A 17,961-nucleotide genomic window follows, 5' to 3' on the forward strand; every position below is an offset into this window, starting at 1 on the left:
GAACCCACCGCACCCTCAAAACGACTTTTTGGATTTCTCCGTTTATTCGACTTTTAAAATTTTGCTCGTTTGAATTTTCTTCTTATTCCATGGAACTTGACTAGTTAGTTGACTTGAACAAACAACCCATATGTTCCTGCTCTATTTCACAGTGTAGAGTACATGAAGGGTCCATTTGGCATGTAGAGCAGGACTGCACTGTATTTTTAACTAATATTAGATTAGAATTGAATGGGACATGATAAAAATTAATCCTGTTCAATATTTGGTATCAATGGATTGGACTGATTTTTATATTAAATAAATAAAATAAATAATTTAAATTAAGTTTAAGATATTGTTTACTAATATTAAATTAAGCAAAATGATTTCAATTTGATAAGTTTTTTATCTATAATTTTTTTCCAAAAATTGTTTATTTTATCCTTATTATAGTATATTAATATTAGTTCCCACAATTGTTAATTTACACATCCCAAAAATTTCCACAGATTATTGTTATATTGCTAAGACGAAAAAATATAAATAAATAATAACAAATATAAATAAACAAGGAAAAAAAATAAATGCAAAGAAAGATAAAGGAGAAAAAAAATAATTATGGAGGAGGAAACAAAGATTAAAAGAAAAAAGTTGAATATAGAAAACAAAAAAGGGAGAAAAAAAAAAAAGCAACCGAAATTGAAAAGAGGGGGGGGGGGGTAACGGAAACGGGAAAATGAGGAATAAAAAAAATAAAAAATAAAAAAAAACCAACAAAACTGGAAGACAAAAGCAAAAAGATAATGGGGGATAAAAGAAACAGAAAGAAGAAACTGAGAGATTAAAAAAAAAAAAACTGAAGGCAAGTGAAAAAATAAAATAAAATAAAATAAAACAAAGAAAAAAATAATATTAACGGAAGATGAGAAAAAAAAATTAAATATTTGATATCCAATGATTTAAACTGTCAAATAATAATGTTAAAATTATCAAAATATTTACTAAAATTTATTTATCAAATGATGTGAAAATATACCGTATAAGTAATATGAATAATTAAACACTATTTTTTAAAAAATTGCTTTCTAATGCCTATAATAAATGTAAAACTAATATGTTCTATAAATCATTAGGATAATGTTTGCTTCTAAATGCTATGTTAAACATTATAAGATTTTTTTAAAAATAAACTTTTTATTAAAAGTTAAATCCTTTTCCAAAAAAGTGGAAAAAAATAATAAAATATTTAATCAATTAATAATTATAAATAACTTTTGTATAAATTACTATAAAAGAACAATTTAAAAATTACCTACTTATTTATATCACTTAATAAACATAGAAAACAATTTCCATTGACCATTCGAAATACTCTTACTATTACTTCATTTGACTTATCTTTCTAGCGTTGTTAGTTTATCAATTATTAATAAACTGCCATATCACTTGACATCAAAGATTTATTAGATAGTAAATTTGGTGTATGCGGCATTGGCCTTTAGAAAAAGATAAAATGAAACCAATGATTCCACCCAATAACAAAAGCTGGAATTCCCTTTTTCAAACCATTTATTTTCCATGTAACAAGTTATCTTATGAGGCGTAAATGTCCTGTCCCAACTTGTTAGACACACCAAACAGGCCGAATATTTCAATCAAAAGCTTCTTCATCATAAATATTTTGAAAAGTACTTAATTTATTATTTTATTTAGAAACTAAAAAAATATTCACAAAAAACACTTAGGTGTAATTTAATAACATGATTAACTTTTAATTTTTATATATTTTATTTAATTATATATAATTTATTTATATCAAGAATTAGTTAATACAGAGAAATTTTTATTAAAAAATCTTATATTTTAATAAAATTCAAGATTCTATTATTGACTATTGGATCTAATCAATCGTGAAGATTAAATTTATTTAAAAACCCCACATGCCTTTATATATATTTTTTTTTCTTTCTCACTCTAACTTAATTTTTTCCAACGCCGCCAGTGGCTCTTCATCGGCGTGACAAGAAGTTGTCTTCCTCCCCATGCCACCATCATTTTATACCCTTCTTCGTCTTCTCCTTTTTATTTTTCCTTGAACAAATTCAATGCCTCAATTGAATTCCATTGCCTTAGGTTCTAAGCATTCCATTGGAAAAGATACGAAACCTTTCTCCATGGATTCTCCATTAGCTTAGAGTGAAGATAGACCTTTTCCTACATATGTTGCAATAGGTCAAATTATGATGTTTCACCAATAATTCTGGCGGTGTTATCAATTTAATTTTAAGTCTTAGGTTTTCAATAGTTGTGTAAAATCTGAGAAAGGGCTATATAATTAATGCTAGTCTTTGTTGAGTATTCACTGGACTGGAAAATAATAATAACAAATTGATATGAATTAGAAAATAATTTGAAACCTGACAACAAAAAGTTTAACAGGTGGAGTTAGAAAGGAAAAGTAAGATCTAATAGTCAATATTAAAATATTGAATCTTATTAAAATATAGAATTTTTGAATAGGAACTTTCTATTCACTAATAATAGTTATAATTAATTTAATTTAATTTTGTATTTATGTTTTTTTTTTCCTTAACTTTATTACTAACGTACATGTTTAATAAATTATAACTACTACTCATTTAACATTTAACATAAATATTACTAATTAATTAGAGAACAATAAAAAAATAAAAAATAAAAAACCAATCATGTTATTAAACAATACCTAACATTAAAAAATTCAGCATATAAATATTTTAAAATAAAGAAAATGTGTGGTTAAAACAAAGACTTGACATCATTATCGTAACCTTATCATACTAAAGTTGAATCCCATTGGTTGGGTATGGCTAATATGTCAGCTACCATGGTCACCCCAAAGGCCCAAACAAAACGCGAAGGAAAGGCTCGGTGTTTGGTAGGACCCCGATGAGTTGTTTCATCGTAAATACATGATCTCGTTGATCTGGTTTGGATTTGATCGGCTGAAGAGTTAACTCCACAAACTTGAGCCAGAGAAATACTTAGTTTCAAAAAGGGAAAGAACGAAATAACGTGCCAGTGTTATAATACTATTCTCACTGATGTTATTGGATGTGGTTGGTTGTAGAATGCTGCAATATTAACTTGAAAAACATGAGATCCAGAGACAAACTTTGATTGGATAACTAACTTAATTTTTGTAATACAAACTGTTGACTTCAAGAAAAAAATAAATGAAAAAGGTTCGAGAATATATATAATATAAAGAGAAAGAGTAGGGTGCGAAATTCATATAATCTTCTAGTATCTGCCTTAATTAATTTAATGGCCAATTACAACGTTGAGATTAATGCCATGTTCAAATGATGAGAAATGATCTACTAATCAAGATTTTTGGAGGGGATTAAACCAATAACAAACAAACTCCAAAACTCTACTAAAATTCGTAGATGGTAGGGACCAAAAGGATAAGTACGAATTTCTGCAAAAGATTTTCAATCCACGCGAGGGGAAAAAAAAAAAAAAAAATGTTCCTCTCATGACAGCTTGCATTTTTCGTTCTTATGGAATTTGAAATTAATGATGGAAAACAATATTTATTAGTCTTTTTTATTTTCTTTCATTTTTTTTTTTGGAGGAAAATTTTAGAAAATCATTCAAAAGTCATAAAGCAATACGAGGAGTCAAGGACGTTAATTTATTTTTCCTTTCAAAAATATATATATTTTTTTTTAATAAAAAAAATTGCTTTTTTCTGACTTCTAACTTTTTATTTTTTTAAATCCCAACGACATTGTACGCTTAGGCAGTAACTAAAAGGATTTCATTTTACAATTTTGCTACGGTAGATAATTAAAAGGCCCACATACTATATGCATGACACAGCAGAACTCTAGTGTATAACATCCTACGCAACAGCAAAAGAGCACAAACAAAAAGACATAGTCAGTGAAGGAGTTTTTAGAATAAAAAGATGGAAAAGAAGAGAATGAGAAATACAAAATTTTCCATTATTAATTTAAGTGCAGTTTGTTATAATATTTGGGTTTTTTTTTTTTTAATATATAGTTTGTTTACTTTAATTGTTATGTTAAATAATGATAATTAGACATCTCAATTAATTATAAATTTAAAATGAAAAAAAGCTTAAACACTAAATAAATTATAATTTGAAATATAAATACCAACAACTATCATTTTGAATTGCAAAAGAGACTTTATTTTACTTAGTACTATCTATTTGTATAAATGATAGCTTTAAGATCAATTTGTATAGTTTACATAAAAAGGGTTTATTGATTGTAAAGCTTATATGACAATAGTTTTTATTTTTATTAAAAAACTAATAGATATTTGATTGTTAGTTCAGAACATGCTTTACTATTCATTTAATATATATTTTTTTTAATTTTCCATACAATCTTAAAATTTTTTTTTTTTTTGTGGGGGGGGGGGAGAAGTCTAAAATTTTAACTTTTCCATTTTAATTTAAAAAGGTTTTTTTTGGTCGACAACATTTATTGTCCCATAGCCAAACACTCTTTCTTTTTATTGACAACATTTATTGTCCCATATAGCCAATCACTCTTTCTTTTTATTTAAAAAGCTTACGACAATCATAAATATTTTTTGCTAAAAAACAAAAAAAAAAAAAAAACCATACCAAACAGGTTTACTCTTTTTCCATGTATACTATAAATTATTTTGGCCCGTTTGATTTATGACTGACTATAAATAAATAAACCGTAGGCCTTTGGATGACTGAAACTATGCTATTCTTTTATAAATTGGCCATGTACAACCGGCAGAGTGAAACCCAATTCTGACCCTTCCAATATCATATTAACGAGTCCGGTACTGTTGTCAACGTATAATCTTTCAGCTCTCGCCAAAACTCAAACTAGAAGGGCGCTATAAATCATAACCAAAATTCAAAAAATCGATATAGACAGAAATATTAAAAATTTTCATAAAAATATCAAAAATATCAAATATTAATAAAAAATTATAAAGAAGGATAAAAATTTATTTTATTTTAATTTTTTATAAAAATAAAAATTTTAAAAAAAATATCAATTTTTTTTTTATTGATATTTTAAACTATGGCCGTAGCCAGCAAATTATGTACATGACAAGGAAAATACCGACGCTGGAATCGGTATAAGGCGCGTAGTCAGGTTGATTTGACTAATGGGCCTCGTTGGATCATCTTTGTATACACTAAAAAAAATTTGTATACACCTCCAACCTCATTACATGTTATTTTCTAAAGAAGACCTTCAATTTAAACTTAAAAACTTCCACTTTTTTCATGTCTATTACAGGCTCGGCATTGTAGTGGTAAATAAATAAAATAAATAAATAAATAAACAGATAACATTATTTAATTATATGATTTATATAAGCCACCCATATCCTTATTCATAAACAATTTGCCCAATTAATTGGTATATGATAATATAACGACGACGTTCTCTTTAACACACATAAATTTATGTAAATAATCATATAGCCACAAGCATATCCAACCTTCTCTTTTCGTTGCAATGTATAAATATTTATATAAACCATTTATTCTTAGTGTTTTCAATTGATATTAATTAATAATTAACAAGCAGCAGAGCGAAATCCAACTCTTTGTCCTCCAATATCATACACCACCTCCAACCTTCTCTGCTGGACATTCCCCAAGATCGCAATTTCAGTATTGTCGCTGTTCCCAGCAAACGCCAAACAAAACTGAGACTCACTCAATGCATAAAATACGCCGGTGGAATCCAACTCCACTGTAGTCCCGCCGCTGAACAACAAGCTTAATTTAGGAATCTCCACGTTGTCATTTCCACTGAAGTCGTAGCAAGTATCCAATAACGATACTGGGGATTTTATCAATATATATTGTTTCATCTGTTGCTGAAACTCGTACCGCAAAGCCCTGTACGTGCTCGCCGGCAAACGAGTTATGACGGTTCCAGAATCGATAATCGTGCCTGAGGACGAAATAACAGATACTCGTCGTTCATTAATACTTATTCCTTCCAATTGTAGGCCGTAAAAAGAATTGCTCAAGGATGCGCTGGATAGCTGTACGTAGTTTACAACGCCGGAAACCTTGTCGGCTTTGCCGAAGGATAAGAATCCAGAGGAGCTGGAAGTGGGTGGTAGGCAGTAGGAGAAGATGCGGTTGTATTTCTGAGCCGTCTGCTCCACAAATGAGAGTTCGCCCCCGCCCAAGGCCAGCAACCCCGCAGCACCGCTGAAGAGACCTTGGTTGTTATGCCCACATCCGAAGAGAAAATTATCAAACACATCGGATTGATTTATTGTGATCCGTTCTTTACCAAAGTCTCCAATGGTGTACGACCTGTCACCGTATCGTACGCCGTATTGGCATGGGGATGCAGGGGAAGAACAACTTTGCGTTTTACCTGATCATGGAATCAATAAATATTTAATTAACTATACGAGACATGAGCAAATCATATTACTTTGATAAGACTAATTAAGCCCCTTTATCACAAAACAGTGACTTTTACAATTGGACAAAATTATATAGGAAAGTAAATGGAGTCTATAAATTCTGCCACATTAGCATGTAGGTCTACTAATGAATCAGTGCCGACCGATAGCATTATTTATCTATTTATTTTTTATAATTATGTTGTTTTGGAGTACGTACCTGTGGATGAAGTTAGGAGAGAGCATTGTTGGGAGGTACAAGAAAAGCTGGCGTAAGAGGTTGACTTGGAAGGGTCAAAGAGTGGTTCGTTTTGTTTATAGCACGCATTGCAGGGCTGACATTGAGTCCAAGTGACATCACTGCCGGTGTCAAATATGAGAGAAGTCTCTTTTGGGTGTGCCTAGTCCCACCGTCACTATATAGTTCCCGGAGCCAATAGTGTAACATTCCGTCCCGAACCATGTCGAAATTTTTGCACGTTGACCGAGGTTGACCGTTGACCCAAGGGGTCAAAAGTTGACTTTTTGACCCGGTTGGAATTCTAGGTTGACTGAGGTACCGTTACGGAGTACACGTTGGCACGAGTTCGTAGACTGGTAGCACGTTCAAAACGGAGCTACGGTTTGAAAGTTTTGAGCAAAACAAGTTGAGGTCCAAACTGTCCAAGGGGTGCCGGGGTTGACTTTTTATTCATGTAAGGTTGAGTGTTGACTCATGCATGGTTGTGAAGTGCTCGTCGATACGAATCCGTAGACTAGTGGCACGTCCGATTTGGACATGTGGTTTGAAAGTTATGGACCTGTAAAGTTTTTCAAATACTGTATTATTTTAATATTATTTTTTTACACGCATAACGATGTGCCACGTGTGACTCAATGAAGGTGGCCATGTGTCACCATGGTGAAATGTCACATGTCAAACATGTTTAAAATCAAATTATTTTTATTATTATTTTAAATAATAATATTATTATTTAATTATTTTTATATATTTTATTTTATTTCTTTTCTTTTTCTTTTTCCTTTTCTTTTTCTTTTTCTTTTCCCCACGTGGGAAAACACCTGTTTTTCTTTTTTTCTTTTTTTTTCTTTTCCTTTTCTTTTCTTTTTTCCCTTCTTCTTCCCCGAAACACACACGCACAGTACCTTTCTTTTTCTCTCCCACCGGCCCTCTCTCTCTCCCGTGTTTTCAAATTCCGGCCACCTACACAGTACACGCGCCAGCCAGTGACGTGCGGAAGGAGGAGGCGAGCTTGGCCGCCAATTTTCACGGCCAGCCGCCGCCGGACGCGCGTCGATCGGGCCGGAGAAGCCGCCGGATTTTCTCTCTCCTCTTTTCTTGTGTTTTCCGGCCAGCCCACTCCCAATTGAGCCTTCTATCCCCCTATTTTGGGTCCTCTGAATCCAAAAATGGCCTCCAATCCCAAAAATTCGAAGCGGTTTGCGAGATACGAGGAAGTAAAAACTGGCCGAACCTTTCCGGCCAAATTTTGGCCACCTCCGGCGGAATTGGGGTCGATGGAGACTGGATTTGTGATCCTCGTCCCACGAGCTTCGATTCGGTATATCATTCGCCTATTTTGGTTAAAGTTTGTGTTTGACCCCCCGGGTACCGGGTATTAATTACCCGAATAAAATATTATTTTATTTGACTGTCTGTGAATTTTGTTCTAGGAGCACCGGTGAGTCGTAGAATTGATCCCGTAGTGGATCGTGGGTTAATTGCGTGCTCCAGGTGAGTGACCCACCTTTAAAAATATTTTTGGGGTAATTAATTGTATTTATGTGGTATTAAATTGATATCTGTAATTTGTGCTTATGTGGTGTATTTTAAATACAATCGGGAAAAAATATTATTTTATATATATATTTACCCAATGGTGCTAAATGAAATTTTGGGGTCATTAAGAAATTCCCGATTATTATTTTACTGTGGTTTAATTTATTTATTATGCATGAGCAAAGTATGTTCCGGTATTAATTGTACGTGGTTTCAGTATTAATTTTCCGGGCATAATTGGGTTAATATTTTATGAAAATATTTGGTTAAATTTTATAAATTATGCCCGCGGTATTTTTATGGTTGCATCTCGTATTTCGAGAAAATTGTGGTTTGTTATTATCGCTGTTTCGTACCGGTCTGGTTAAATAAAAATGTGTGGGATGGTGTTTTGTGAAAATTTGGTATACGTCCCACGGTGGTTTTTGGAAAAATGGTACGGTTGTTTATTAATGTTTATTTTTAGACGCACTCATACAGTATTGGTGTTCTGGTGTATGGTGTATGGACACGTGGTAGTGCGCGGTTATTATCTGGTTTAGCGCACGGTTATTACTTCACCCGTGAGTTGCCATTGGACCGTGGGCAGGCAAGGTTATTGTTGTGCACAGCCGCCCCCCTCCTTGGCCGGGTTGATGGTTTTAGCAGTGGTACTGTCGGGACGCCGAAGTGACCGTTGCAGGTTTCTCTCTTTAACCCCCCGCCATTCGGTGCTCAGGACGCTGGGTATCGGAGGGCATCACCAGTATATGGTGTGGTGCGTCTGTGTAAATTGCAATTAAAGTTTAAAACCCCAAAGGTGTTCAAAAAAAAAATTATTTATTATAATTTATTACCGTTTATTTATATTTGGGGTATTTATTTGTTTATTTGTTTATTTGTTGTTTATTAATTTGTTTGGTTCCTTGGTTTTTGGGAAGTACGTACAAGGGTTTTGTGAAAATGTTTTAAAAGGGGAACCTTTCCAACTAAGAGAATTGTAAGGGTTTTGAGAGGAATTATTATTTTCCAATTAATTATTATCTATCTACTGTATTACCGTGATATTATATTGTATAGTAGATAGGGTCACTCACTGAGATGATTAGCATCTCACACTCTTAAATTCCATTCCCCTAGGTTCAGGTTGGAGACGTTGATTGTCCGGGGCGAGCCCAACGTCTCAGTTCGTTGCCGAAGGTTCAAGAAGTTTTTCTTCCCTTTTTTTTTCCTCTCTGTCTTGTATTGTTTTCTTATCTGTCATTTTATAAATTCCGCATGTATTTGTATAATGCTCTGTATATTGTATTGGACGTGTAGTTGTTTTTTATGCACTGGGTTGCTGCTGTTGTTTTATTTTGAAGTGCTGCAATTTGTGGAATCAATCTGTAGTAATGTGGGAGGAATAAGGGGATGTTTTTAAAAGTGTGTTTTCAGTGCAGGTAGTTTGTGGTAAGTAAATCCCTTAGGGGAGGCTCTGTCGGATTTTCCGTTGCAAGGTCCGGTAGGGTTTCCCTGGGATCAGGGCTGTCTAGGGTTCCGGGGAAGGAATTCTGGACGGGTCCTGACAAATAGTCTCACCGGACTCAGCTGGAATGGTTGTGGCGTCGGTTTCTATGGAGTTCTTGGAAAGATGGGACTGAATAGAATTAGCACGGTATTCATCTTGCTGGAGGATTTCAGCCGGAGTTGGTGCTTTACTGGTTTTGTTTTTGTGGAGTTGAAAGCACGGACCGTGCTTGTCTACCACTTTCAGTCTCTTCTTGTTTTCCACTGAATTTAAAAAATTGGTAATTAAATGGAAAGGAATATAAATTAAATCATTTAATATTCAATTAAAAATATATTTTATAACTTACTATTTTGGTGAATATAAATATAATGTATAGTCCAATTTAATCATTCTCCCGTTTAACAAACATATTCTTAGTGTTTTTTTTTTTTTTTTTTTTCCAAAAATGAGTTAATAATCCCTATTAAAAAAGGGAAAAAGAAAAAACGAGTTAATCAAACAGCACTTTTTTATTCCAAATAGTTCTAATATTGAAAAAGAGGTGATGGAGCCACTGTTTCTTGAAACGTTAATTATGATTATGATTTTTTTCTTTTCTTTTCTTTTCTTTTTTTTAAAGTGCACAATCATTTGAGTGATCTACCAATTTATTTTTGGCACAGTAGGACTTGGGACAGAACAGGGGAGACTACGCGGAAAGCAGTATCCTATTTTATCTATTCCAAAGATTTAATAAAAAAATAAGGTTTTTAATTAGCTTTTATTCCAAGCTTGAATAAAACAATGAAAATGACTGGTTTATATATTAATTTATATCATGTTTTCTTCATGCTGCCAATAAAAATAATTTTGGGCTATTATGATTGAAATATGCCTAACTAATTATTCATATATTGTTTGGTAGAAAAGAGGTATTCATCACTATATAGCAAGTTATAAGAGCATTGGGACTTTTTTTTTTCCCCCTTCTTCAATGGCAAGTGGAAAATTTTGTAAAAGTCATTTTTGGAATTTTAGACCAATTTTGTAATTGATAAATTTGATAGTGAATTAAATTAATTTTTAACTATTTTATTAATTGATAAAAACAAAAATTAGTGGAATTTATCATCATTCAATACTTAAATTATTATAATTTCATATTTTTTAATTCTTAAAATGGGTTCCATAATTATTCAATAATATTTACAATTTGACAATGCTATTTTTTAAGCATATACAAAGTTAATATTAAAATTTGATTCTAATATTGGCGTTTAAGCTCATGTTAATATTAAATTTTAAAATGCAAATGATGAAATGACATTTATTGTTAGAGATATTGTTTTAGAAAACCAATTAAGCCAAAATCGTTAATTATCACGGAATGCGATGTTTTTATCTTTGCAAGTTTGCAATGGAAGATAGGTTCTTTCAGAAGCAATAGCAAAATATGCACCACTTGAATTAATTGATAACTACATTACTAGTTAAGAGCGAAGTAAGGCGTTTAAATACGTTACCAATGTTGGAGTGGGTGCAGATTGTGGCCGGCAGTAGAGAAGAAAGCTGAAGAGTATGATGGCCGCTCACGAAGTTGGCCGTCCCTTCAAACCAAAAGCTCTTCTCCAAACACAAAACATTATTATTAAGGCAGCTGAGAGATAACAGGGAAGCAAATAGGAGAAAGCTAATAAGGAAAGAAAGGTCCATTAATTATTTTGATGATATCCTCTCTGTTAATCTCCACCTAGTTACTTTTGTTGCTCTCCCACTTCCAATCCTGTTGCTCTTATATAATGAGAGATCACCATACTATTTGTCTCCAACTGACGTCATCACTCTATGCAATGATCCAATAAAATTATTTTATTTTTAAAAAAGTAATATGAAACACAATTTTATAGTTTATAATTATTTTTATTGATTTAAAAGTTTTGATGTCAATATCATGCAATATGAAAAGGAGAAAGGAACATTGACACATGGCTTGATATTTTGTATGCTAAATTATTTTATTTTTTTTGGTATTGTGCACTTTAAATCTCTTTTTTTTTTTTTTGGCATCTTGCAACATTATTCTTTTTTGTTAATTTTTTAACAAATGTGTAACATATTTGAGGCATGGGATAAAAATAAAAGTGTAAAGTGCAATTTTATATAGTTTGCAAAATACATATATTTTCAAATAAATTAATTAAAATATAAAAATCATTAAATAATACTATTACATTTTATAGAAGTTTGTAAAAGAACTAAGAAAAATCTAAAAATGTAATTTTTCAAAAATCAAAATAAAAACCTTGACATATAATTTATATCCAAAAAAAAATTAATAAATAAAGACAGATAAAAAAAAATTGTACATGCATTAAAAAATATTTTTTTGGGAAAAGTAAAAATTTTATTAAAAAAATACACATTAGAAAATCTTATAAGTATCTTTTTCCAAAATAATGAATATAAATGTAAAAAATACATGTAATAAATAAAATAATATATTTTATGATAATAATTTTTCTTTTTCTTTTTTTAAATTTGATAAATACGTTATACTTTTTTCAAGGATCTTCATTTTTTTAATTATTTAAAATCTTTGTAATATGTATAAATTATTATTTAAATTTTATAAAAATAATATATATATCCAAGAAAACATAAAGATCAATAAAATTTTGAACCAAGCATTAAAAAATTATTTTTTTTAAAAAAGTAAAATTTATAAAAAAATACAAATTAGAAAATCTTAAAAGTAATTTTTTAAAAATAATAAATATAAATACAAAAATACATGTGATAAATAAACTAACATATTTTATAAAAATAATCTTTCAAAGTTTTGTTTTAGATTTTTATAAATACTTAATTATTTAGAAAGCAAAGTAAAATTCAGGGATGCATAAGAAAAATAAATTTTAAAATACAAAATATCAAATCCTAATATTTAAAAAAAAAAAAATTGTGTATGAATTTTGACGAAGCTTGCAGCGGTTTGGGAAATTTATGCGAACAGCTTTCCCATCTAGCTCTCTTTATCACTTTACTCGTTTGTATGTATCATTGCGTTGCGTGACTCTTATCTTTTCATTATTAGTTCTTGAAATAATTGGGAGACTCTTATTGTAAAGGGAATAAATAGCGGCGTCAAACGAATCTTTGGATTTCTCTTCGTTCAGACGTGACCTTTTTTTTTTTTTTTTTTTTTTTTCTTTTTTTTCACTATGGAATCAATTCACACTTTAATATTATGACTATTCACTGCCTTGGAGTAGCTTCTTTTACATACGTCTATAATCTATCTATCGAAAATTATAAACAAAAGAAAAAATTATAATTAAAAATAATATTTGATCTGAGTACGCATGTTGGGTTATATGATAAGAAGTTATTTTATTATTTTACTTTAAATTATTATTTTTTTCAAAATTTTAACTGAAAATTCAATAGTTGGTTTTTTTTTTTTTTTTTTTTTTTTTTTTTTGGGTACAGATTTCCCTATGTGATTAAGCGAGTTTTGAAGCACTAAGGATTTTTTAAGCTCTATTTAAGATATATGTTTTTTTTTTTTTTTGTTTCTAATGGAATATATATATATATATATATTTTCAATTGGAATAAATGAATGTTTTGTTATGATGAAAATTATAAACTTTTAGTTTTTTTTAGGGATAAGTTTGAAACTATAATACTTACCAATTACTAACTCACACTGTATCAATTGCAATTCTATATTTTATTTTTTATAGCTTTGTTTTTTCCACATAATTTTCCGTATAGTATGTAAATCAGAGATAAATAGATGTATTTAATAATGATAAAAATAATTAAAAAAAGGTGGAGCACCCATTAACAACAAGCTAACAACGAAAACTGCACAAGCTACAACTGAATAAAGAGATGTAATGAAAGACTTATTGGAGACATGGACACCGTTGTTGATACGCTATCCTAACCCTTAGTTGAATCCCAAAATGGGGTATGAATCATAATCATCTAGCTAGCCTGCCCTCTAACAAACGGCAAGCGATGCTCGGTGGGCCCGATTGGGTTCTTTCCTTTTTTTATCTCATTGATTTGGCCATGATTTGGTTGGCTGCAATATGAACGCGAGAAACATGAGAGACATAACTACCTTAATTTTTTAATACATCTTTCAACCAGAAAAAAAGGCCTGCCTGGAAAATGGAAACTGGGAATGCATAGAATAATATTGCTATTTCCTTTAAATCATATACACTACTATCACGCTGATCTGGTTTTTGATTTGGTTGGTTGGAGAATGCTGCTATATATAAACTCCAGAAATATTCACAACCAGAGAGATTTTAACTGGATAACTACTTTAATTTTGTAATATAACTAATTTGAAGGGAAAAAACACATTTATGTGTGTATATATATATTGTTGGAGATTAAAAATGAAAACAGATTGCAAAAGAGAAAAATGAAAATGGGGGGTAACTTAATTAGTGCTAGATATTTATATAAATCATTATCATATCATTACTCTTTTCCGTCCATATTTATAAATTATTTGCCTGATTTATAAACCTTAATAAGCTGACAGAAACTATGTTATATTATTCTTTAATAAATTAGGCACAAGCGGAAGGGCGAAACCCAATTCTGCCTCCACCAATATCATACACCACCTCCAACCTTCTCTGCTGCACATTCCCCAAGATGGTAATGCCAGTATCGTCGTTGTTACCAGCGAATGCCAAACAAATCTTGGACTTATCCGATCCATAAAATACACCGGTGGAATCCAAGTCCACCGTGGTCCCATCGCCAAACAAGAAGCTTATTTTCGGAATATTCACTTCTTCGTTACCGCTGAAGTCATAGCAAGTATCCAATAACGAGTCTGCAGGTACTGTTACAAACGTATAATCTTTCATCTGTTGCCGAAACTCTGATCGGAAGGCACTGTACGCTGTTGCCGGCAAACGAGTTATGACAGTTCCAGAATCAATAATCGTGCCGGAGGATGAAAACAACGATGCCGAAATCGATACTCGACGTCCATTGATACTTATTCCTTCCAATTGTAGGCCATAAAAGGAATTGCTCCTAGTAACTGTGGATAGAGGTACGTAGATTACGTCACCGGAAGCCTCGTTGTCTTTGCCGAAGGATAAGAATCCGGTGGAGCTGGAAGTTGATGGTAGGCAGTAGGAGAACATGCGGTCGTATTTCTGGGCTGTCTGCTCGACGAAGGAGAGTTTACCGCGGCCCAAGCCCAACAACCCGGCAGCACCACGGAAAAGACCTTGATTGTTATGGCCACAGCCGAATAGGAAATCGTCGAACACGTCCGATGGCGGTATTGAGATCCTTTCTTTACTAAAGTATCCGGTGGTGTACGACCCATCACCGTATGTTACACCATATATGCATGGAGATGTAGGGGAAGAACAACTTTGCGTTTCATCTGATCATAAAATCATTAATATTAATTAAATAATTTTGTTAATAATATTAATAATTATATATTGTTAATTTTCATTTGGTATTACCTGTGTCAGAGGTTAGCATCGAGCATTGTTGGGAGCTACAAGAAAAGTTGGAGTAAGAGGTTGACTTGGAAGGGTCAAAGAGTGGTTGTTGTTGTGAATAGCAATTGCTTGCACTGCAAGGCACACACTGGGTCCAAGTAATATCGCTGCCAGTGTCAAATATGAGAGATAAATCTGTTTTGGGTGTGCCAAGTCCCACCGTGACGATGTAGTTGGCAGAGCCAATGGTGGCACCGGACTTGGCTGGAACGGTGGTGGTGTCAGTTTCTATGGAATTCTTGGAAAGACGGGATTGGATTGAATTAACTCGGGCTTGATCTTGCTGGAGGATTTCGGCATCAGTTGGTCGCTTAATGTTTTTGTCTTGGTTGATTTGAGAGCATGGACCATGCTTGTCTACTACTTTCATTGTTCTTTTATTCTTATTCACTGCATTAAGATTGATAATTAAATCGTAATAAAAAAAAACAAAAGAACAAAAACAAAAACAAAACATAAAAAGCATTCATTTAATTTTTAATTAAAAATGTAGCTACTATTTTGAACTATATTTTGACACGCAGGAATTAAAAAATATGTAAAACAAAAAGTTAGCTTATAAATGTTTACTTTGTCATATTTATTTACTCTGGAGGGAAAAAAAACATTTTAGTTGTATTGATTTCTTAAACTAGCGTTTTTTTTATTCTGCTAGTGAATATAAATTTGGACTATCTATAGTCTGAATTTGCAAAAACATTTATAATTAACCCAAAGCTAGTTATAAATTTCATGGAAAATACATATTTATTAAATAGCTAGTTATAATTAACCCAAAGAAGAAAGGCAATGGAGATTGACAACTCCATGACTATATGTCTTGTTAATAAACTTTTCCAGAAAGTTTTGACCAAACATTGATTAGAAAAGGAAGAAAAAGAAAAAGAAAGAGAAGAAAGCAAGGATTTTATTTTATTTATTTATTTTAGACATCTTCCAGACAATAAAAGAAACATACTCCTGTAAAACACAAAATGAATCTGTAGAGAAAAAATATATATACTCGTTTTAAGCGCAAGTATATAAGCATGACCAAGTGACTAATTATTAGCTCCAGCTCCAAACATTATCACCTTTTATTGATAGTTACATAATTAAATAATTTTCACTAAATAAACAAGCAGAATATTGCATATAGCTAAAAAGTAATAAAGTGTTTAAATATTAACCTTTGGTGGAGGGGCTGCAGATAGCCGCCGGCAGTAGAGAAGAGAGCTGAAGAGTATGATAGGTTTGATGGGGCCTCAGAGTGGATATGACCTTCCCTTCAAAACCAAAGCTCTTCTCCAAACACAAAACATTGTTTAGACAGCTGAGAGATAACAAGGAAGCAAATAGGATATAGCTAAGGAAGGAGAAGTAGGCCATGAATTATTGATAATTTTTATCTCTTCAACTAATTATGCTGCGCTTGGACTTGCATACATGTTGCTCTCGCTCTTTCTCCGTATATATATAATGAGAGAGATCACTATACTATAAGCCGCGTCATCAGACTGCATACGCAGTGTTGAATTTTTTTTGCTTTTTTTCTAAAATTTTTTTCTCTGAAAAAAGAAAAAAGAAAAAGAAAAAGAAAAAAGACATAATTGTAATAGTACAGTTTTTGAAGATTTTTGAAGCCTAAAAATTGGGCAAGGAGAAACATGATTGTACAGGGATTTAACAAAGACTTGAAGCAGCAGGTGAAAATTAATCGAAAAAGACTTTTTAATTAATACTCCAATCAATCACTTGTATCGTTGCGTGATTGTTGCTGTAAAGGGAACACACACACACACACAGAGTAGCCTCAAAACGAATCTTGGGATTTCTCTCGTGTTCAGACATTTTCGGTTTTCACATTTTTTCCATGAAATTTCACACTTGACTTTGACAAACTTACCTTGTATCATGAATGCTCGGTGGGCCCCGATGAGTTTGTTTTAATAATTAATGATTTAGTAAATATCATTGATCTGGTTTCGATTTGGTTGGCTGAAGAACACTGTAATATATCAACTCCAGAGAGTCAGACACGGATTTTGATGGGAAATTATATATAAAAGTGGTCTACTTCTTTACTTCATGATATTATTTTCTTTTTTTGTTCATCTGGTTTGGATGTGGTTGGTTGAAGAATGCTGCAATATCAATGAGCCAGAAACACTCTTTTATGAGATTATAACTGTCATACAGGTTTGGAATAAAATAAATATTTATGTCCTTTTAAAACAAGAACATTATTTGATTTCCAATTAGCATTTAGATTGATGTCATGTTCAAAATGATGAGAGAGATGATCTATTAATGTGGATTTGTGACGTAGAAACTCGAAAATGGTGAGCAAAAATTGCATGGACCCGAACTATAGATCGCCTACATACAAATTTTATCACATCACATAGGTTCACATATAGATCCATAGGAATATATATATATATATATATATATTTAGTAAATGGTGATGCTGAGGCAAAAATACAAAGTAAAATTAAAAAATTATATATGTACGAAGCTCTACTTCCGCACGCCTTACTAGATAAATGATTTCAGTAGAGACAAAAATATTAATCATTTTTGTTCTTTTCGAATATGACAGCATCTGCGATGGAAAATATTAATCATGAACATTTTCTTTTCATTTAGTTTCTTCATTAGATGAAAATTTGAGAAAACCATTGAAAGGTCACAAAGCAATGCAAAGATTTAAAAAAAAGGCAATGCAAAGATGTCAAGTTAATTTCCAA

The 17,961-nt window shown here is 31.6% G+C and overlaps 2 protein-coding genes across 2 annotated transcripts; both read right to left on the reverse strand.

Annotated features, from left to right (window-relative positions):
* Positions 1-5,395: 5,395 nt before the first annotated feature.
* On the reverse strand, positions 5,396-11,513 carry LOC107419866 (aspartyl protease family protein At5g10770). Its single transcript, XM_060817090.1, is given in 6 exon segments — positions 5,396-6,392; positions 6,668-6,807; positions 6,809-6,869; positions 9,764-9,955; positions 11,198-11,331; positions 11,491-11,513. Coding segments are annotated over 6 exon segments (1,371 nt in total). The 3' UTR covers positions 5,396-5,571.
* Positions 11,514-14,019: 2,506 nt separating this feature from the next.
* LOC107419917 (aspartyl protease family protein At5g10770) lies at positions 14,020-16,810 on the reverse strand. The gene is made up of 3 exons (XM_016028757.4): positions 16,402-16,810; positions 15,194-15,622; positions 14,020-15,108 (listed from the first exon to the last, which is right to left on the reverse strand). Exons 1-3 carry the CDS (start codon positions 16,598-16,600, stop codon positions 14,270-14,272), a joined length of 1,467 nt encoding a protein of 488 aa, XP_015884243.3. The 5' UTR covers positions 16,601-16,810; the 3' UTR covers positions 14,020-14,269.
* Between the last annotated feature and the right edge of the window lie 1,151 nt (positions 16,811-17,961).

The sequence above is a fragment of the Ziziphus jujuba genome, chromosome 5, assembly GCF_031755915.1.
Source record: "Ziziphus jujuba cultivar Dongzao chromosome 5, ASM3175591v1".
Lineage (NCBI taxonomy): Eukaryota > Viridiplantae > Streptophyta > Magnoliopsida > Rosales > Rhamnaceae > Ziziphus > Ziziphus jujuba.